Source organism: Panthera pardus, unplaced genomic scaffold (assembly GCF_024362965.1).
Source record: "Panthera pardus isolate Hobbes unplaced genomic scaffold, ASM2436296v1 HiC_scaffold_13, whole genome shotgun sequence".
Taxonomy (NCBI): domain Eukaryota; kingdom Metazoa; phylum Chordata; class Mammalia; order Carnivora; family Felidae; genus Panthera; species Panthera pardus.
The window spans coordinates 114058546-114081039 of record NW_026526688.1 but is presented as its reverse complement, the minus strand read 5'-3'; the positions used below and the strand labels follow the sequence as shown (position 1 = coordinate 114081039).

Here is a 22494-nt window from a genome sequence, read left to right as displayed (position 1 = left end):
GAGGATTTAAAGCAAGGGAATGGCATGATTAATTCCCCTGAAGAGCTGTTTTCAGTGAAGTTGGTTTTTGGCACATGCACTTGGCTCACATTGAAGAACATTGTAAAAATCTGTTGTGTTCATCGTAGGGGTGCCCTAAAAGACAGTGTCCTGTGTAAGAAATTTCACATAAGCAATTTCTTACCAATCAACTTCGATTCTCTCAAGAAAGTACTGTGGTATGTTTTCACTTTATGGATGATGTAAACATGTTACTGACTTATTTCTCTTTTTTTGGTGGACGCTGAGAAGCTCAGAGCCATACGATTTTAAACCTTATATCTCTTTATCGCAACTTTCTTTGTGATCTTGAACTTGGTTTAGACATGGTTTTCTTGGTTATTTTTAAACTTATATATTTTACTTTCTTTATAAGCATTCTTTTCACTTGCCTCAAATTCTATGTGAAATGAAATGGGAGGATGAACTCACAAGTAAAAAACACATGGCCTTATTTGCTTTCCTTGAATCATCACCCTTAGGGTGATATAGAATATCTGGTGGAGAGGAGGTGGTAATTAGAGGCAAGGAGGCCAGTTAGAAGGCTTTTCTAAAAGTTCAAGGAAGGGGGGGCGCCTGAACCAAGGCAATGGTAACGGGGATGAAAAAAAAGGGGGAATTGGATCTGAGAGACATCTAGGAGGTAGAATTGAAGGGATTAGTAATGCATTAGATGCTGTATGTATAAAGGAAGGGGTGGGTGATGACAGGTAGGAAATGTCCAGAATGATTCTCAAGTTTCTACCATGTTTCTTAGATGGCAGGTGGTGGTGGCTTGTTCACTATAATATGGAAGTCTGGAAGAGAACCAGATACGTAGGTGAAGGCGATGAGCTACCTGTGAGACATCCAGGGGTACGTGCCCATAAAAATTGGTCTGGAACATGGACGGAAATCTGCGATGAAGACAAAAACTTGGTTTTCATGAGAGCGAACAAGCTTTCCTGGAGAGTGTGTCAGAGAAGTGCAAAAGAAGCACGCAGGTCAGAGTTATGAGGTCATCATTTACAATCAGGGAGAGGAGAAAAAGCTGGCAAAGGAAAATGAGAAAGAAAAACAGAAGCAAATGATGAGTAGAGGGACATGGGGACTAAAGCAAAGGGTGTTTAAGAGGGTCCCCATGGTCAACTGCATCCAATGGTGCTGGTGGGGGCAAGAAAGATGAGGACTGAAAAGTGTGCTCTTTTAGTTGGGAGACCTTGGTGGAGGTGTTCAGTGATTTGTTATTCAATACATTTAAGTGATTACTGTGCACTACATTTTAATCACACAATAGTGATTTACTTGATGTGGTCGAGCTAAGGGTCATTTGGCTATCAGGAAGCTTAATTCACTAAAATGAAGAATCCTGGAAGAAAAGTGAGTTTAGAACGGAAGCTCAATCTGGAGGCATAACCTAATAAACAGAAAACGCTAGGGGTTTTTTTTGTGTTTTTTTTAATAGCAAATCACCATAGTTAGTTATGGGCACTAAGTTGAATGGTGACATTGTAATATTGTAGAACAGGACACAGTTCTTTATGCATTGTGTTTAAATCAGAGAAAACAAGCCAACGTGTTCATGAACATCAATAAAGCTTTATAACAATACAATTCATTACCATTGTTTGGATTAATATTGGAATAATTACACACTTTTTACATTATGAAAATAAGTCATAAATAGTGTAAAAATAATTCTGAAGATCAACTTCTCACAAACTAGGAACCCTGAAAACAAGTTAAAAAAGCAAATAAAAACAAATTAGAAACTGAAACAATGCAATTATCTCCAAACTGCAAATCAAAAATCATACGTCTTTTGATTCAGCAATGTCAGCTGGAGAAATTATAATGAAATTGAAATAAGAAACCAAACAGGAAGAATTCAATCTTTCAATTATTTACACTACTGAGAAAAACAGGTTTGTGCCATATTTACAGTGATAAGACACCACACATTCTTAGAATAATCAATTACATGAGACTGGCCCACAAAACATTAAGAAAAATATGCAGTGTAATGCTTGCCAAAATATTTTTTTTTGCATTTTCCTCTTATTTTGTATTTATGTGATTTTTTGGCAATATAAAAATAGCTGCACATAGAGATGAACTTTCAAATGTAAAAAATACAAATAAAAATATAATATTTTCTAAAGGAAAATCAGATACATACATCTTTTAAAACGTTATTAAGTTGGATGAAACATTTACAACAGTATAAAGAATATTCACATAAATGTCAACAATAGGTTAAGACATTCTTTTGTGAATCCAATTTATTAATATTTCTGAGATATGTGAGAATATCTACTGCATTTTGAGAAATGTTGTTACTTTACCTATAAATCAAATGTAACAGGTCAGGTTGAAAAGTCTTCCTATTCCCAAAAAGACAGTTCTGTCAATAAAGCAGCATAGGGAATCTTATGCATTAAATACATTAAAAAAATCAGAAATGCCATTAAAATATTTTAGTATTGGATTAGCAAAAACAAAATCTACCAAAAATTTAAGTTGGAAGTTTATCTCTGCTATGGCATATAGTAAATCTAGCCAATATGAAGATATGTCAATAAAATGGGAAAAAAAGGGATGTAAGGTTCTTACATTTTAAAATAATACAATGGAATCATGATCGGTCAAGTATATTAATTCCACTAGAAATGAATGATTTTAATCACCAGAATCACATGTGATTGTTCTTAATTATTTTTGAGGACATAAAGTTAGGTTGCCATGGACTTGACTTTTTAGAGATAGCAGAGGTTTTTTTGTTTGTTTTGGTAGAAATTATAAAAGTTCATTTTTGGTAATGTTAATTATTAATATAACTTGGTTATCAAGACATAGAGAAAAACAAGATTTCAAATATCAGTATTTGCATGTTCCTATGATCGCTTACTACAATATCAAAACACCACCCACCATTCAAGCATAACTTATTTCTGGGTAAGAGAATATATATTGGCAAAAAAAAAAAAAAAAAAAAAAAAAAAAAAGGGATGAAAGGCAATATTAACTTTTTATGGTACAAGAGTAAAATTAAAAAACTTTGGAAAATTAAGCACGTTTTTTAAGTGATAAAAACATAAGAGACCAGAAAATTTTCCCATAGATCTTGACATGCTGATTTGACTATTTTCCAAACTAGCAGATATATGTATGTATTGTAGACAGAGGACATGTAGAATGAACCACCGGATGCATAAGCGCTTACCGTCCCATCAGAACATCATGCACAGAAAGTAAATTCAAGAACAGACTTTTTTCTTTTTTGGTAGAAATCCAAGATATTCTTATGTTTTCTATAAAATCAAATAAGAAAGAAAAATCCTCCAAGACAGCTTCTCATAATGGAAATGAAAGCTAGAAGAAAATTCAGGCATATCTGTGTGTCAGGTACTCTATGAATGTGTTAGACTTATCTAACATTGGTTTTGTCAGACTTACTCAAATTAAATAAGCTAAAAGATGAGGATGAAAGTTGATAAAGGCACATGGTATATGAAATGAACATGAAATAAGATCCATGATCCGAGTAGGCACACATCATCTATAGGTACACTGTTTTGTTTTGTTTTGTTTTACATTAAGAAAGACTGGTCATTGAACCGTATTACAGCAAATTCATGAACTTCAAAAATAAAATCACACACTAACAGTTTAGGAATGCTATCAAACAGAGAAACACAATTATCCATAGTAGAGTTGCATTGTCCATAAAGAAAAGAAAATATATTAGCACCAACAAGGATGGAAAACAATTTTGAAGTTAAAACACATACCAATTTGGCATTCTTAAAAGATGCTTATCAGAAATAGAAATAGATTTTGACTTATTGCCAATGTCTTTCATGCATTTTTTCTCAATCCTCTATCCAATAATACAAACTAAAGGTTGGAAATCTTGAAGAAAAATATATATCTGCCAACACATACACCAGCGGCATAATTTATTAGTTCATTCAGCAATTATTTGAGGATTCTCTATACTGATGACAAAATGGATGGCTGAAAATATTTTTGTAACCAAAAGTTGAAGATTATCTATCCATGGTGGTTAACACCTAACAATTTCACCGAACAAAGAGGAGTACTATCATCTCTTTGTTTTTCCCAAGGAAATAAATGCAACGGAAGTTTACGACTTCCTTTAATCATAGAATAAAAATCAATATTGTCAAATCAGTTGTAGAGCAAACCCCCCAATATACACATAGGACAGAACAGTATTCTAAAAGGGCTACATTTGAAAAAAAAATTTATATAAAATGTTTCTCTTTGATATTGAGGTATTTTGTTTTGAAGCTGTGCAAGTTTTCAATAGTGATTCATCTCAATACCTCTTTCTACTATAGGAGTAGAAAGAAAGAGAGAAAGAAAGATAGTCACCAGATTTTTCTCAAGACACTATTATTTGTTTTCCTGAAGAGACAGTAGTCCTACCCGCTTTAGTTCATATTTCCAAACCATTTAAGACAAATTGTTGCAGACACTGAACAATACTTTTTCCTAACCATGTCAAACAGATGGTTAGGAAATAAATGTACTCTATTGTTTTAAAAATGCCAAATTGGCTTCAAGTGTGGAATGTTACTAGAAATGTTACCAATTAGGTTGATCTAAGAGTTTGAACATCTTTCCAATCTTGAAAACTTATTAGAAATAAAAAGGAGGCATTTTGTATAACTGAACATTTGGCTATATAATATTAAAGAGATCACAAGCATCTTAGGATCTTTGTCTTATTTATAGTCATGTCTTAACTGTTATCACCATAAACCCGATGATGAGTTCATTTCCCCTCTGGTGGTGAAAACTTATGAATGGAACTAGAAATTTTCCCACAAAATGGCATGAAGTCAGGAGAGAGAGTATATTGTCCTATGGACTACTCCTCATTGATGATGTTTCTCCTAATGTAACCCTTCCACTCAGAATAAGCCATTTCAAAACATGTTACCAACTCTTTACTGTGCAAAGAAATGCTCAGTCTAATACAATTAATTGTTTTGAGTAAGTAATTGAAAAAAACACTCTATGGCAACTATATTTCACAGCTTTCTGACATACAGATTTGGTCTGTGCATACGACAAAAATGTAAAAAAAAAGATAAAGAAATCTAAATATGGACAAAACTTAGATCTAAATAGAATTACAAGAAATAGAAACGAGTTAATACTATCAAATGTGACCAAATCTTGACTTAACTGATGATCACCATGTAAGTTAGAGTCATCATATGAAAAAAAAAAGTCAAAAAGTACTAAAAAACCCTGCTTAACTTTAATGCTTTACAATGAACTGAAAGTGGAGCTTTTATATTCTCTTCAGTTATTCAAAACAAGAGAGAAGTTAGTAAAAAGTCATCTTGGCTATTGCTACCAAGTTATTTTAGGTTTAGAAGACTTTGTTTTAAAAAATTGTTCAAAACAAATGTGACAAAAATGGAAAGAAATCTTTTCTTAATATTGCTGGAACTAGAAAGGAAAAGTATAAAAAAGAATGAAAAATATCTGTTTCTAGAACTTTGTAGAAAATGTTTGAAATAAGTTGGATATCGTTAGGAAGGACAGCATCAGCTTCAGTAGAGCTTGTAGGGTGAGCTCCCTACAATTTCAGAAGAGGTTATTTTAGCCAAGCCGTTCTCGGGAGTGGTACCCCTTCCCTGTGGTGGGATGTACACATCCTTTGTCTGCAGGAACGGGGGCTGCCATTCCAAGAACCTCCTACCCTAAAGAAGTGCCATATGCCTCTGTCAGTTTCCAAAAGCACCCATATTAACACTTGTTGGAATTCAGTTTATTTTTTTAAAAGTCTGTTGTTCCGGGTGTCTGCATTTGTAAACCTCTTTCCTACTTGGTCACAGGAGAGACAGCGCAGGATGCTGAAGCGGTCCTCTTCCCTTGTCTTCACTGCCAAGGTCAGCCCAAGGAAAAATAAGTGGGGGCAACCAGCTCAATCCCTTGATGTTTCAACCAAGGTGGCCACGTGAGCCCACAATACTGGAAGCTGTAGGTAGATCTGCAGTTGGGACTGCAGCTCCCTCAAAATACAAGACCATTTGTGTGTGTGCTCTCCGCCACCTTATCTCTTTTTGGCAATAAGCCATGGTGTAACCCCCTTGAGATGACAAAAGAAATAAAGGCTCAGATGTGATCAAAAGACTCATTAAGCGGCATGCTAGCATCTGAACGTCAAGCAGGTTTGGCACACTCATGCTTTCTTTAGTCAGTTTCAATGGGTGGTGTGGGCACCAATCAATGCTAACAGTGAGGTGAGTAGGGATGTGATGATAAACTCTAAAATCAGTTAGTATAGTACCTATTTGAGTTTCGAGTCCATATTTGGTCACGATTTCATGTAAACTATTTCATGGCACTTTTTGTCCATGCAATTAACAAGCCCAAAGTAAGAAAATAGCAAGAACAATCATTCTGTATCACTGATGTGTCCATTTAAATACATATCTTCACATAAGGTAAAGAGATACTGATCTATATTTTTTGCAGGCTTCTCACTGGTTTCACATATTGCCCAATTTCAGATGGAAGTGGAGAAAAGATGGACATGTGTACTATTGCAAACAGGAAGAAGCAGCTATATGTAAACATATCTCAGACTTGTAAAATCTGCAATTCGATTTTCAACTATAAATATAAAAAGTGGACCATTATATATACAACTTCATGCTCGGAAGGTTAGATTCATCACTGCAGAAAAACAAACAACAGAAGAGACATACATAGAATTAGTGGTCTAGAATAACAATTCCAAATTAACATTTATTTTAAGAAAATTGGTAGAACCCTGAATATAGTTTTTTTGTTTTTAAATCAATGAGCCAAATGATGTGTGTCCCAAACATTACTTTTCTAAAACCCTAGGGTGTCATTAAAATTTCCATCCTAGGTTCAATACACATTTTTCTTTTGCCACTAAGAAGTTTGTGGTTTGTCCCCGTAACAATTCTGGGAAAGCAGAAATTTAGTATGTTATCACATATGTGCCGTAATTAAGATACATGTTCTATGCTTATATAATCTTCTCCACGTATTAGAACCCACTGTGAATGAGGCTGAGGATTCTGCCCTCAGGGACACTGTTTACTTCACCCACACCTGACTATAATACCTTACGGTTCTTGTTTCCCTTTTCTTTGCTAGCCCTGCCCTGCTGTGGATGGTGCACAAGGTAAAACCTGCCTGCTATCAGGTCATGAAGCTGTAGTGGAGGGGTTCCTGGGTGGCTCAGTTTATTAAGCCTCCGGCTTTTGGTTTCAGCTCAGGTCATGATCTCACGGCTCATGGGTTCAAGCCCCGCATTGGGCTCTGTGCCGACAGTGTGGAGCCTGCTTGGGATTTGCTGTCTCCTTCGCTCTCTGCCCCTCCCCCACTCACACTCGCTCTCCCTCTCTCTCTAATAAATAAACTTAAAAAAAAAAAAAAAGCTGTATTGGAGGTTCCACTGTGACCTAAGGTACCAAAAATCTCTGGCTGCTCATTTTGAACAGCCATAATTATTAAGGTTTTCCTGGAGCTAAAGTCAAATCTGAGGGAACAGAGGGACAATGGTCTTTGAGGTATACATTTATAGAGCAGATCTTGGGGAACTTGACTTTTAGTCAAAAAACAAAGGAAAAAAATAATGAGAAAAGTAGAACGCCCAGTTCATCAATTACAAACATTTGTTTTTCTCTCTCCAAGAAAAACAGATGCTATAGTAGTTGTGCTTAAGAGGCCGGGTAGTTTATGACCTCCGGAGATGGCATTCGCTCAATGTTTCTGCATGTCATGTCAATGCTAGAGAATGTGCCTGTGGAAGTACTCCTTTCCCGAAACTCTCACTTAGCTCAAAATTCAAATAGATGGATTTTTTGACTACCGATGTTTTGTAAAAAATCTACGGAATTTTAAAGATTCTCCCCCCCCCCCCCATTTTAAGACTTAGCTGAAAAAATTGTGTCACCTTGCTTTAGGATGGTTTTGCTGAAAACCTGTCTGCCTGTTTAAGTGAAAACTAAACCCATTTAGTGAAACATTAAAAAATATGAAGCCTGTATGTATTTTTCCTAATACATAATTTTTAATCTCTGAATGAGAATGGATAACTTTAATAGCCTGAAAGTACTTTCTAAACCATAAATTCACCATCAAAACACTAGAGGAGAAAGCAGGAAATGACCTCTCTGACCTTAGCCGTAGCAATTTCTTACTTGACACATCCCCAAAGGCAAGGGAATTAAAAGTAAAAATGAATTACTGGGACCTTATGAAGATAAAAAGCTTCTGCACAGCAAAGGAAACAACCAACAAAACTAAAAGGCAACCAACGGAATGGGAAAAGATATTTGCAAATGACATATCGGACAAAGGGCTAGTATCCAAAATCTATAAAGAGCTCACCAAACTCCACACCTGAAAAACAAATAACCCAGTGAAGAAATGGGCAGAAAACATGAATAGACACTTCTCTAAAGAAGACATCCAGATGGCCAACAGGCACATGAAAAGATGTTCAACGTCGCTCCTTATCAGGGAAATACAAATCAAAACCACACTCAGATATCATCACCTCACGCCAGTCAGAGTGGCCAAAATGAACAAATCAGGAGACTATAGATGCTGGAGAGGATGTGGAGAAACAGGAACCCTCTTGCACTATTGGTGGGAATGCAAACTGGTGCAGCCGCTCTGGAAAGCAGTGTGGAGGTTCCTCAGAAAATTAAAAATAGACCTACCCTATGACCCAGCAATAGCACTGCTAGGAATTTACCCAAGGGATACAGGAGTACTGATGCATAGGGGCACTTGTACCCCAATGTTTATAGCAGTGCTCTCAACAATAGCCAAATTATGGAAAGAGCCTAAATGTCCATCAACTGATGAATGGATAAAGAAATTGTGGTTTATATACACAATGGAATACTACGTGGCAATGAGAAAGAATGAAATATGGCCTTTTGTAGCAACGTGGATGGAACTGGAGAGTTTGATGCTAAGTGAAATAAGCCATACAGAGAAAGACAGATACCATATGGTTTCACTCTTATGTGGATCCTGAGAAACTTAACAGAAACCCATGGGGGAGGGGAAGGAAAAAAAAAAAAAAGAGGTTAGAGTGGGAGAGAGCCAAAGCATAAGAGACTGTTAAAAACTGAGAACAAACTGAGGGTTGATGGGGGGTGGAAGGGAGGGGAGGGTGGGTGATGGGTATTGAGGAGGGCACCTTTTGGGATGAGCACTGGGTGTTGTATGGAAACCAATTTGACAATAAACTTCATATATTGAAAAAAAACCCCATAAATTCTGCCATTTATTCACTGTATGAATTACACTGTGAACTGGTATATTATTATTCTTTAAAATTTAGAAAACGGAACAATATCTAGAAAGAAAAGTAATTGAAACAAAGATCAAATAGTTTTGCATGAGAACTTAGTATTGGGAGTAGCATGACCAAGGAGACTTGCTCATTAATCACAATACTTTACACCTGCTCCCACGCTATGACTTTTCAGTCAAACATTTACCACCGTGCTTTAGAGGCTAATAAACATAACAGTGTTTAAAAGGGTGGTCCACATAAAACAGGACTAAAACGAATCTACTAGACTTCTTTAAAAAACATCACTTAAAAATATGATTTGACTAAATCAAATTTGGGATCACATAAGAGATTTTAGAACTTTATTTTTCTAATTGTTTCTTTCCTTCTTCCTCTTCTTCTCAATCTCCTCCTCCTCCTTCTCCTCCTTCTTCTTCTTCCTTCTTTTTTGGAGTGAGGAGATACTGAACAAGTTTGATCACAGTGATTTACATTTGTGTGTGTTGGGAAGTGAGGTAAACAGTACTGAAGTTTTCTTACTGAGTTCCTTATATAAGAAGACGCTAGATTTAACAAGTCCTTAATCCTATGTGGAATATAGCGCCTATTCTGTGAAAAAAGAGTCCTTAAAGGGGAAATTTCTGATTTTCCGATGTTACTCATATTACTACTAGGTTCGGCCATTTCATGGACCAAAAAATGATGAGCCCTTTGCTCTGTGCCATTATTACTACGCATTCACAAAATGGAGGTGATTTACAAGTGGCCAATAAAATACGTAAACGCAAGTTCTGAGTGGTGTCAGAGGCTGGATAAAGTAAGCCTTTCAACATTTCACTCTATGTAAAGTGTGCCTATTACTGTATTAAAAAATCATTACAGTATTAGATGACAGGTCAACGGTTAAAGAGTAAATGGTAATTCCAGCTCAGGATGGTATTAAAAATTCTGAGAACAGGGGTTCTCATGATGAAGGATACTTTTCTCAGGTGAAGAAGAATATGATGATAGGCCCATCTTCCTGAGAAGCCCTTGACCTCAGCTGTGATGGAGCTAATTATCTGACTGGCTGAAAGTGAGTATGGAGAGCTGCTAAATAAATGACGCTCCCGAGGGAAGGTTTCTTTCCCCAGCCTGGGGGGCGGGAAGCAGCTAAGCGGGAGAGTGAGTTACACAGTCTCTCCTCACCCATCCTGCTGATGAGATGAGACACAAGGAGGAGAGTCAAGTTTCCCTTCATCTTCTGCAATCCTAGAGTTCTGTATAGTTTTGCCAATGAGGCATGCCTGTCAAAAATCACTCAAGAAGCCACAAGGTGTTAGAGAGAAAACTTCGACATGATCAAAGCAGCATGATCCTTCCCCCAGCTCATTTTTCCATCAGTGGAATTCCTTTATCTTTCAGTAGCATATATGCACGGTTCTTTATAATTAGATTCACACTGTTATTGTGTAAAGGTTTGGTAGTCTCTGGCACGGTGCATACAGAACTCTTCCCTGCTTAAAGTTCTGCCATCGCTTTCCACCGTCCACTTCTTGTTCTGCTGGATACTAGCTCTTGCCCTTGGAAGTTCAGAAACCTCTCTGAACTTCAGTTTCTTCATTAGCATCATTGAGGATAATAATACCCTACAGTGTTATTGTGAGGATTAAGTAAAATTCTATCTCCTATATGAAAGGGCTCATCATATAGCCTTTGTACATAGAAGGTCGTCTATGAAGTTTCCTTCCAGACAGGATATATACACAGTGACCATGGCTAGCCACATGAAGCGGCTAGAATAAACTGATTATCATAAAAACACCAACTTAAGTATAACCAGATTCTCCTAAATAAATCATCAATGAAGAAAAAAAAACCATGTTTACACTTTCTGCTTTCTCAGCTTTGTGATTAATATTGGCAGGGTTCTACCATTGCATTTGCATGTTTGCCTAGGTAACTGAGCACACATAGGAAAAGAACCACAATTAAGGATAGTTATAAACAGTAGGAGGACAAGGGGTTTATTGATAAAACCATTGTCAAGATGCACTGCCCCTTTCCATTGCACAGAAAGGATTTGATAGGGAAGGTTTCCAAGTTACAATGTTTGTTAAGAACTGTTTTCACTTATCAGTTTAGGAAGAAATCAGAAGTAGACATATTAATCAAGCAAGAACCTGGATATGGAATCTTTTGCTTTTTAATGCCCAAACAACTTCCAGGAATGTCAAATTTGAAAGGTCCATTTTCAATGGAAAAAAGCAGGCCAGGTGAAGAGAAAGGGAGAGTGCTTCTTTCAGAAATAATTCTGTAGTGCCTACCTTTTGCCAACAGCCAGGCATAGGTAATCCATCTGGCCCCTGTTTTAAAGAGAAGAGCAAGAATTCCTCAGACTCCACAAAAGTGAACATACTTCATTATTCACATGCTCAGAAGCTTAAAACAAAATAGATTTCTACCCATTAGGTGGCTTTAGTTGTAGGCATCTTTTTTCTAATTTTCAACTCCCCAAAAAATACCCAACGTTAGTTCAAGTGAAGAAAATGCAAATATTTTCTAGAGTGAGGACACCTTTTGAAAATGCATAGAGAAAAAAATTACATCTAATTTTGAAAAAAGGAAATTTACAAAAGCATAGTGGTCTACTCAGTTCCACCTTTAGGTAATAAATTTGTACTATTCCTCTTCGTTTCATTAAAACACATTTTACAATTATCTTTATTAAATAAATAGAAATAACTCCTCCTGGTCACTATGGTCTATGGTTGAATGCATGATAATGAATCCATGAATAATCAATGATGAACCATTTCTATCTGAAGTTTATAGCTCTTCACATGCCAGTGCCTTTTGCTTTTCTCTATTGAAAACAACACAGTAGAACATATTCAATTAACTCAGTTTAAAGGCAGCCCATCTAGATCTTCACAGTAAGATGTCATCCATGGCATTTGTCAATTTTTAAATTAAAATCCCTTAAAAGCTGGTTGTCAAATTCTGAATAAACAAGGGAGTCTAAATGTTGCACAATTTATTTTAAGGTATAAGCACTCTTCAGATACAAATGATATAAATAAGGCAGAAAGAGTTGATAGTTTATGAGGCATGCTTGTATTTTCTCCTAACAAAATGATTATAAAGTATTATTTATTATCAACAACAAGGAAACAAAATAAAAGACTAGGCTTTTCATATTGATATTTTATAATTGTAATTATTTGCCAAATACATTTTTTCCTATAAATATAATCTCTTTAAAGACTTAAGAAATAGAACTTTTTCTTTAAAGAATCATGCTTAGCACTGAAGAATAATATAAAAACATGCAGACCAAGTATAACAATCAATCAATAAGTATGACACAACCCTAAAAAGTTTTCTTTTATACCTCAGAATATACTTTCTTTTTAAATGTTAAAAAAAAAAACCACTTTGAAATAGCTTTATAAGATATCTGGGAAAAACTTGGTAATGCCAGATTGGTACAAGGAGAGGATCACCCAGTAGAATTTTAGATTTTAGTATAAGGAGGATTTTGAGTTCATGCCAATGGGGATAGGGGAGTTCTGTCTACTTTAGGGAAGTGAGTTTCAAAAGGAGAGACCATTAAATTGAAAAGGTTATGTGACAAAGAAGGTTGGGCTGCAGACTATTACCATCTTTAGAAGCTCAAAGAAGTTTGGCTTCCTTCCCTAGGGTCTCTGAACAGCATTCCCTTGAACCGGTTAACTGTTGACCACAGAAACTTAACTCTATAGGTCTGGCTTATTTACGGCCTGACAGAAATTTAGTGGAAGAGGCAAAATGCCTTTATTTCTTTTAGAGAAAAAGAAAAAAAAAGCTAAATTTAGGGGTAGAACCCAAAGTTATGGCCTAGCAGTACCTTTACATAGAAGATTTTTTAGGTAGTTTTAATGTATTCATTAATCCTTTATTGACTAGATTAATATTCCCCAGAACGCAGACATGGCAATCGTGTCAGTTGTGAGAACAAGGTCAGGAAATTAATTCTCAGGCATTGACAGAAATGCGTGCTTGCTCTCTTCACTCTGCAGAATTGCTGAAGGAGCTCTTCATGCACATGCATGTAGTGTGTTTATCATGTAAAGCTTGTTCCAGAAGTACCACTTTACACTGATACAGATGAATACGTCATAAACAAAGGAATCGCATGCAGGGTGGTAGGAAAGAGAAATACTGTACCAATTGGCAAGGGGCATCCAGCCCATCCAGGCCAGGCTGACCTGGCTCCCCTTTTTCCCCCTTAACGCCACGGAATCCCTGTTTGTAAAGATTAACTCATAACGTTACTAACACAAGAAATCACTTAAGCACAAATTCTGCTAAAGAAATAACTACAATAACGAAAGGCTGGGAGAGGAGCAATGCTGAAGGACAAAGTAACATCCACTGAAGTTGGGAAAAATAAGAGCTCGACATATCCCTATAATTAGGGATTGTCTGGGAATAGTGACTCTGTCTTTTGAGTGGTACGGAATAACACTAGTTTCTCTTCAGGTCCCACGTTCACTTTCCAATTGCACGTCAATATTTGAGTGTTAAGACACCAAGCACAGCTGGTGGTCAGAGACAAGGCGTGGAATATACCAGGATAGCCCGAGATAGATGTTTCTGGTATCTTAAAGTCCGTGTTAAGCAATCCCAATCAGCACCCCTGCTGTTGCATGTCCCTCCAGTTTGCTCTTCTCCCAGTTTGTTCCTTTACACATGACATCTGGAGACAGTTGCATGAGTCAGACATACCAACGGGCAAGGTGCATCTAATCCAGGAGCACCCTGTTCTCCTTTCTCCCCTTTAGGCCCCTTTTTGCCTTTCTTTCCCTTTTCCCCCTGTGGATATAAGGGTTTAAATAAAAGACAAGTTTTATTTGGGGGGGGTGGGAAATAATGGCGACTCAAAAGATGGTGTAGCCAGTAAAAGTCTGGAAGGGCATTTACCACTGTTTTCTGGTTTAGGTAAGGAATGATATTATAAAAGATAACTCATTCTTTCAGAGTGACAATGGATTCTGGGCAGTGATATGTAGGATTTTACTTAAGATAGTCAACAAGATGAAAGCAGAAGATTTAAAAGGCCAACACATCAAGAGCTGACTTAGACCCCAGCGCCATAGTCCTAGTGAACTATGAGGTGTTATTGCCACGGATCTGGTGAGGATGACAGATACCAACTGTATGGAAGCCAGCCAGTGGCAGGTCAAATTCAGAGGAATAATGAATACCCAATTTTCAATACCTTGTCAGCTTGCTTTTTTCTAATCCTATAACAGATGAAAGCTACACTGAGCCAGAGGAAAAGGAATGAATATAAACAACCTCTATCTTTTTGATCCAATTTTATGACATTATTTTTTGTAGCTTTCATTAAAAAATATTCAGTATATTAAAATAACCTTCTGTTTCTTTTAACTTTTTTTAAAAGGAAACTAAAAGCAAATACTTTATTAAGGTCAGGTAAACAAATTTTAAACGTGCTAATACTTCTCAGCCATGTCAATTGAAGATATGGACTTATTTATAAATCCAGCGATGTTCTTTAATTCATTCTTACAGATCTCATGCCAGGTGTTCACAATGGTAAATGGGTTTCCAGCTTACAACGTAACAAAAGCCAAAAAAAAAAAAAAATTCTGTTCAAGAGAAGGAAAAGCAGTTTGGACTCAGTTGAGCTAATACTAAAAAATGAGGTAGGAAGGATAATTACATAGTAGGAATGTAGCCCTGGAAATTAGTATTTAGGCATCAAGGTAGAGGTTGTGGAAATCTGCATGGATCATGGGAATGGAGGAATTAAGGAAAGGAGGCAAAAGGAGGAGAAGGAAGGAATGCACCTCAGCTGTTTCTTATTAACATAAATATCTCTGCATATTTATAGACAAGAAGTTGGTGCTGTACAGAATACAAAATACTGTGCAATGCATATTTAGATTAGTGTATTCATTCTGCACTCAGGAAGGCAGTTACAATAAAAGTGGATAATTTCAGAGGCAAAAACAACATGAATATTCAGAGACATATAAGATATATATGAGATATGCATTCAAATTAATGCATTCATTCTGACTGTGTGAGTGAAAGCTCTTCATTTATCTCCTGTGTGCCAAAAAGATTGCATCAGAAGGCTCAGAATCAAAAACACTTGGGTTTCTTGAATACTGGGGAAAAAGAGAAATTCCGTGTGGTTTGGTTAATCACGATCAAAGACAAAGACCTAAGAATCCAGGGTGAAATGCGAGCAGGTGTGACAGGAAGTAGGATGGGAGGAGCATTTAGGACTAAATTGTTCACTCATGCAAGTTCAGTCAATATCTTTCCTCAGCAAATAACGTCAATGCCAGGACATAAAATTGATTTAAACTTGTTTGGGTAAGCTTTTCTTTCCCAGCGGGCGGTGGACTCTTCATCACATAGGTCAGACAGGTGTGTTGAGTATTAATAATTTAGAATTCAATTCATTATTTGGTAAGTCAACAGATCAATACTTGACAGAAAAGTGTTGTCATACGAATGTTGACTCTAACAGGCTATAGGAATCCTTTTTCAGTAATATTTTAGCAAACCTCAAGCTTTATGGAAAACAGACACTATTGTACAAAGAATAATGAATCAGCATTACTACTAATCAACATAATTTTGTAGCAGTTAGTGATTCCCTATGTGACACAAAACCATCTGTCCTTATGGGCATGAGCACATGAGGGCTCTTGCTAATTTTTACCTCCCATGTCAAAAAATGATACATAAAGTGTTCACATTTGGATCTAATTTTCCTGTATGTAAAACTTCTAATCATGGAATCTGAAATATGGAAATATTTTTGTATGAGTGATTAATATTATTCTGAGGATTAAATTTGTAGCTTTGTTTTCGTAAGTTATAATACTGATAATTTCTTCTTTGTTTAAAAGATCATTAAAGTGAGTATCCCCACAATGGTGACATACTTTTGAGTGACTAAGATTTTAGACTCATACAACCCATTAGGTAAATATAAAATAAATGCCTATAATCTTTGAAGTACATACACCTTGGGCTAAAGGCTCACATGTACAATTTATCTCAAACCAAAACATGTATACTTTATCATTAGCATTTATAATTTAAAAGAAAAGAACTTTTTTAAGGTTTCAGTTTCCTTGTCTGTGAAACGGGGACTGTAACAGCACCAACATCAGGGGTGTGTTATGAGGATTAAAAGACTTAGCATGTATAAAGCTTTTGGGAAAGCATATAATAAATGTTCAATAAATGTAGTGATATTGATAATGATGATGATGGTGCTTTTACATAACCACTGACATGAGCTCTCTTACCAGTGGGAAGCTAAGTAATGTCTAAGGCCTAAAGAACACACAGCAGGCTTAATACCCTTCTTTCTTTGACAATTCTAATTTGGCCTTGCTTTTCTTTCTTTCTTGTCTCTCTCTCCCTTTCCTCCGTCCCTCTCTTTCTTTCTTTTCTTTCTTTCTTCCTTTCTAGAGACAGAGAGAGCTCGAGTGGGGGAGAGAGGCAGAGGGAAAGAGAGAGAGAATCTTAAGTAGGCTCCACGCTCAGTGCGCAAACTGACACAGGGCTTGATCCTACAACCCTGGGATCTTGACCTGAGCTGAAATCAAGAGTCGGATGCTCAACCAACTGAGCCACGCAGGCACCCCTGGCCTTGTTTTTCAACAGCAATAAATTTCACCGTTAAAGAGAATTTATAGGGTTTTGAAACAGTGTTTTGTTAAGTACAGCAGGACATAAATTAATCTGAGAAATAGAATTGGTTTAAATTTGAACTGGGAAAGTACAATTTCAGCCACTGTAAGATTTTCACTATTCTATGAAGGTACTGAGTTTCTGTTTACTTCTCTTGCTGTACTCAATGTAAAAAATTACTGTTCAAGGCCCAAAATTATTGTTCAAAGGGGAGAGAAAAGGAAAAAAATGTTTTTAAAAATCCATAATCCAAATTTTGCTTTCAGACATAAAACCAATTTGCCTGATATTGGCTGTTATATCCCCTGGAGCCAATGGTCCTGATATAGAACCTAAACACTAACGTCATAAAATACACGAATATCTTCATTTAAAAATATCTCCAGCATCTGGAGGTGGTGAGTCCTACCCCCTGCATAATGGTGGACTCACTGGGGTTTATCAGTCACACTGCTTGCTCTCCGTTTTCCAATCAAACAATCAAGACACAGGACACATCTTTTGTCTCTCTACTGGGAATGTTGTCTATATAAATTAGATGCTGGTTTTACATGGTAGGTGAGCTCTGCCAGAAGACCCTTGCAGATTTGGGCTATTGAATTTTACTTTAATGTAATAAATGCCTTTTTATTTTATTTTCAAGAATCCCCAGACATTACATCTTTCAACAAATTGGTGCCAGGTGGTCAAAAGACTGTAGCCTGGCAATCTGGAGATTAAATTTTTTTGTTCTGTGCTAGATTGTGCCCTTATTTCTAGGGCCATAGCCTTCATTGCTCTGTGAATACCTGGTTTTTTAGATCAGGCATCAGTGAGTTTTTGGAGCACAGGATGGTGAAAAATTAGATGTATGAAAGAATCACACAGGTTGAACAGAAAAGCACATGGCATGAGAAAAATCAAACAGGCACGTGCTAGAATGGAGAGGTCACCTTTTCCCCCTTTTCTCCTACATCACCCTTCTCGCCTCGTGGACCAGGGAAGCCCTATAGGATAAAAAGCAAACCAAAAAGAACTATTAATGTAACTGTGGCAAAATCATATTTAAAAAAAAAGGTAAGACTTCATGTTCTTGAACGCAAATATGAAGAGAAATGGCATGACCAATAATCTCAAAATTTAGATAGTTAAAGTAGCACTTTGAAGCAATAGCTGTCTAACATTTCAGTTATCTGTATAAAACACATTTCTTGCTTTTTCTCCTAAAATATGTATAGTGGAGAGAATATCAGGATCCTAGTGTGAATCCTGGCAAGTTCACTGATTTGTGTGGCCTTGGGCAAATCACTTACCTCAGCATTTTATGCTTGTACATAACAGGTGCTCAAGAAAAAGTAACTATTATTACTTAATGTAATAGTACTACATAATACAGGCTACTATTATATTCACATAATAAAGTGATCATTTCAAGAGGCATATACTTTTGACATTCTCTATTTTTATAGAATTATGTTACTATAAGGTGTATAGACACTTTATGCTAAAAGGAAAAAATATTGCATAGCAGCTTTGAGAATAAACATAGCACACCATTCCTTAAAGGTAGCATGTGAAAGATATTCCAATTTTCCGCAGAGTTTAAAATCAGTCATTCAACTGCCGATGTGCAGGGGGTGTCCCTAATTTGGGAAAGTATTTTGAAGTGCCATTATTAACTGTCAGTTATTAACTTTACACTAATTCTGTGTTTGGCTTTTCTGTTTATCTCATGCAGACACTAGTGGCGTATTTTATATTGCTGTCTACACGCACAGCAGTCTACGCTGTACGAATAACTACGTGCATAGAAAAAGGTATTCTTGCCGTTATTGGTGATGGAGACCATCAGCATCTATTGTCATAGGAAGATGTTCATTGTACAAATTACTTACATCAAGACCAGGCTCTCCATCTTTCCCCTGCCAAAGAACCATAGTAGCTACATTAGTGTTCCTAAGTTTCATGAATAGGTTAGTGTTTGTTTAAGGCTGCCTGGACATGCAACGCTAGTATTAGAACAACTACTTCAGAAATGTGAAAAAAGAGTCTTTATTGATTAGTAATACCAATTTCTCTCACCAAATCAAGTGAAGGGACTGTTAATGCTGTAGTTAAGAGTCATGGTAATATTTTTTTTTATTATGTATTAGGTTATATAGCCAGATATTTCGCTGAAGTTTAATGCTTGGTATCCACTTTATCAATCCAGGAGTAAGCTGAAAACACAGATGCTGTTTAGTTGACTGAAAAACATACCAGCATTAATAGACTATGCAAATCAATACTGCTTCGGTTTGATAACTTAGTACTTGGTTTATAAATGAGTAAAGAATGTGAAACCTGCTTATTGTTAAGTATCATTTTAATTTGGCTAGATGGGCAGCTTGTCTATAAATACTGAGGGTGTGAGGGTCACAACTTAAAAACTGTTGTTAAGTAAACTTTGTCAATCCATGATCCCCAAATATAAAAGGAGTCATAAGACGGTTGTGCAAGATTACCAGGGCAAAGACCCTATTGTGTCACACAACAGGGCCATCCAAAGTGCCTGAAAAGTTGCTTTAATTCCGTCAATTAGATTTTGTAATCTCTTTCAAAATCAGCATCTCTTTCAGCACTGAAGTAATCCTGATTTAAATTTATATCTTGGTTCATAAAAACTGTAAGGTTATAAGGCATGTGGAAGGTATATAGGGGTTAAAAACTTCAATGGAGTATTATGTTTCTCTATTGTAGTCCTACCCTACCCTATCAAATCACTTATAATCAGTCCCAAGATAGTGTTCTGAAGTAAACCTGAAGCCTCAGTTTGAAGACCATATAATTGGGAATTTTCAGAAGACAGAACACTATTAACATTCTGTGTTCTAAAGATCTCTTATCACTGCAGTACTTTAGAAAGGTCAGAAACATCGAAGTCATTGTAAATATCAATTTGAGAAATAACTTTTATTAGCAAGAGTAGTTTTAGTCAATAACCTATGGGAACAGATAAAGTCTGAAGAAACTAAATGACACTTTCACACCCACTTTTGGCAGTGACCTTCCAAGGAAGTGTCAGTTATGGGCGCCTAGTGAGATGGCATAGGGAGCGTGTTGAAATCTGACTTTCAGGTTAGAACCTTTGATCTAGTGGATAATCTCTGATCCTCTCCATCTCCAGAAGTGTGTGTGTGTGTGTGTGTGTGTGTGTGTGTGTGTCTGAGAATAGATGTGAATATGACTCATGAAGGACATGGTTACACTGGTGTCATGGAGAATTAGTGGGTGATTCTCTGCTCCTCTAACGTGGTTAGTCTGCCCCACGAGGGAAGGGTTAACCGCGCTGGTGTCAGGTCATCTATGCATGCTGGAGGTGGAAACAAGAGACAGAACTCACAGGCAGACCATAGGGTCCTCTGGGTCCAGGCTCTCCCATAGCTCCTTTTTCACCCTAAAATGAAAGCCGTAAAGTTCAAATCATACACAAATACCATATTCACACACTTTCCCTAATGGCCTGTGTATAAAGCCTCCATTGGAGGTACCAGTTTATCAGCATTCCAATGACTTAGGCTCTTTAGGGGTTTCAGTCAGTGACAGAGTAAAAGAAACCCACATTTGCATATTTTACCAAATTACCTCTGAAAGAAGGGCAGTAGGTAAGAGTACTGCTATCCAGTTGTGCGAAGGATTTGTGTATCTAGAGTGCTATACTTGGGTTTCTTTGGCATTAGTGTGAAACAATTTATCTGTGTCACAGATAAAACAATTTATCTAGTGTCACAATTTATCTGTTACTCACTATTTTAAGTTACTACATTTTTAAATGTAAGAATAAAATGTTGTTTTTTTTTTCTATCAAATTCTCTTCTTCAGCAGACCTCTTCCTTGACCACCCTGGCCCTTTGCAGAGCTGTATTTTATGTTATGGCCTCCAACACCAGGAGATAGGCATGATTATTCCTTGCTGTGCCCCTCACTAGAACATGCACACTGGGGTGCCAGGGCCCTACCGCATCCTCATGGCTTAGAATAGTGTCTGGCACATCAGTAAATCATATTTGAATTAATCAAGTCACATCAGTATGATCAGGTACATGTTTTGCTTCCTTTCTGAAAAAGAGAGTTTAAACACTTCTATGCCTTCTAATAAATAAATGTCTGAGAAGGTAGCTTTTTACTACCTTCATCACACGCTCTCCATGAGCCTATTTAAATAGAGCAGCTGCCCCAGCCATAACAATATACATGATAATGATAATCTTGAATACTTATAAAGAATACGGTGAGATAGGGGGTGGATCCATAAATACAAAATAATTATAATAAAGAGATAAAGAAATGTTCTGCATTTCAAGTAGTGTTTTCTTTTGCTGCCATCTGTAAAATTAAGGTGCTTGTCAGTAGTTAGCATGCGAACTTCAGGAGTAATGGTGATATTTATATGAGCGGCCAAGAAGAAAATGTTACCTTCTTTTATCACACCTTTGAAGAAGCTTAAAGGTTAGCAAATCTTTTCACGGCTAAAATGCAAAGTTCAGCTGGTAGCTGTGTGTGCAGATTCAAGTATTATGCCATGTGCCTCTGTACTCCAGATTCCCATGTGAGCAAATTTCAAGTCACTATTAACATTCTTCTTTAACCTAAACTGAGGTGTTGGTGGGGCTAATTGGCCCTGTCACCTAGAGGCACATATATATGTGTAGGGAGATTACCGAAAGTGAATATGATAAAAGCTTGTTGAACTTTTACTCATTATTACTTTATGTTTATTACTGAAAGAACAATTTCCAGTCAGTCAGTAAGGCTGCCAGGCTTTGAAATCAAACAGATTTAAATTTGAATTCCAGTTTGGCATTTACTGGCTGTGTGGTCTTAGGTAACCTTCTTAACCTTTCTATGCCCTAGTTGCATTGGCTGTTAAATAAGAAGAATACATATTCTGCAAGACTTGCTCTGAAGATTAAATGTGAGTATAAAGTATCAAATTATATGTCATCAAATAATATGTCTCATACATAAGTGGTGGCTATCATTATTAATATACAATCAGAAGTCTTACTTTTAACGAAAAGGGTTTGGCTACCAATTCAAAATAAATTTCTTTGTTTGATCTGGCAGTGTTATTTTATGATTTTTTTAAAATGGTGGTGATGGTGGTGGTGTATATGTGTGCGCGTGTGGGGGTAGGATGGGGCGTGTAGTGGGAGGTGGGGGTTTAAAAAGAGGGTTCGCATAACCTGGAGTAGGTCTACCTTGAAAAACCTCCACAGATTCTTTTGATATACCTATTCCCTTTTCCCTTCCTCTGAGTACCTTCAGCTTTATTGGCTTTCTTTTGTTTTTAAAATTAATATACCATGACTTGTTTGAATTAAGCTGTCACAACGACATCTGTTTGTGGAACTCCTCTTATAGAATTGCTCACCCCAAACAATCACTTTAAGGTAATGACAATTCCATTTCACTCG

General features: G+C 36.6%; 1 protein-coding gene across 1 annotated transcript in view; it reads right to left on the bottom strand.

Annotated features, from left to right (window-relative positions):
• Positions 1 to 1597: 1597 nt before the first annotated feature.
• COL25A1 (collagen type XXV alpha 1 chain) overlaps positions 1598 to 22494 on the bottom strand; it is a 472824-nt gene continuing 451927 nt past the window's right edge. Inside the window, exons 32-37 of the mRNA XM_019417196.2 lie at positions 20421 to 20474; positions 18934 to 18960; positions 17992 to 18045; positions 14102 to 14188; positions 11659 to 11697; positions 1598 to 6738 (exon numbers count right to left, since the gene is read on the bottom strand). Of these exons, the coding sequence (XP_019272741.1) occupies positions 6736 to 6738; positions 11659 to 11697; positions 14102 to 14188; positions 17992 to 18045; positions 18934 to 18960; positions 20421 to 20474 (264 nt within the window). The 3' untranslated portion in view covers positions 1598 to 6735. The remainder of the gene's footprint in view (positions 6739 to 11658; positions 11698 to 14101; positions 14189 to 17991; positions 18046 to 18933; positions 18961 to 20420; positions 20475 to 22494) is intronic.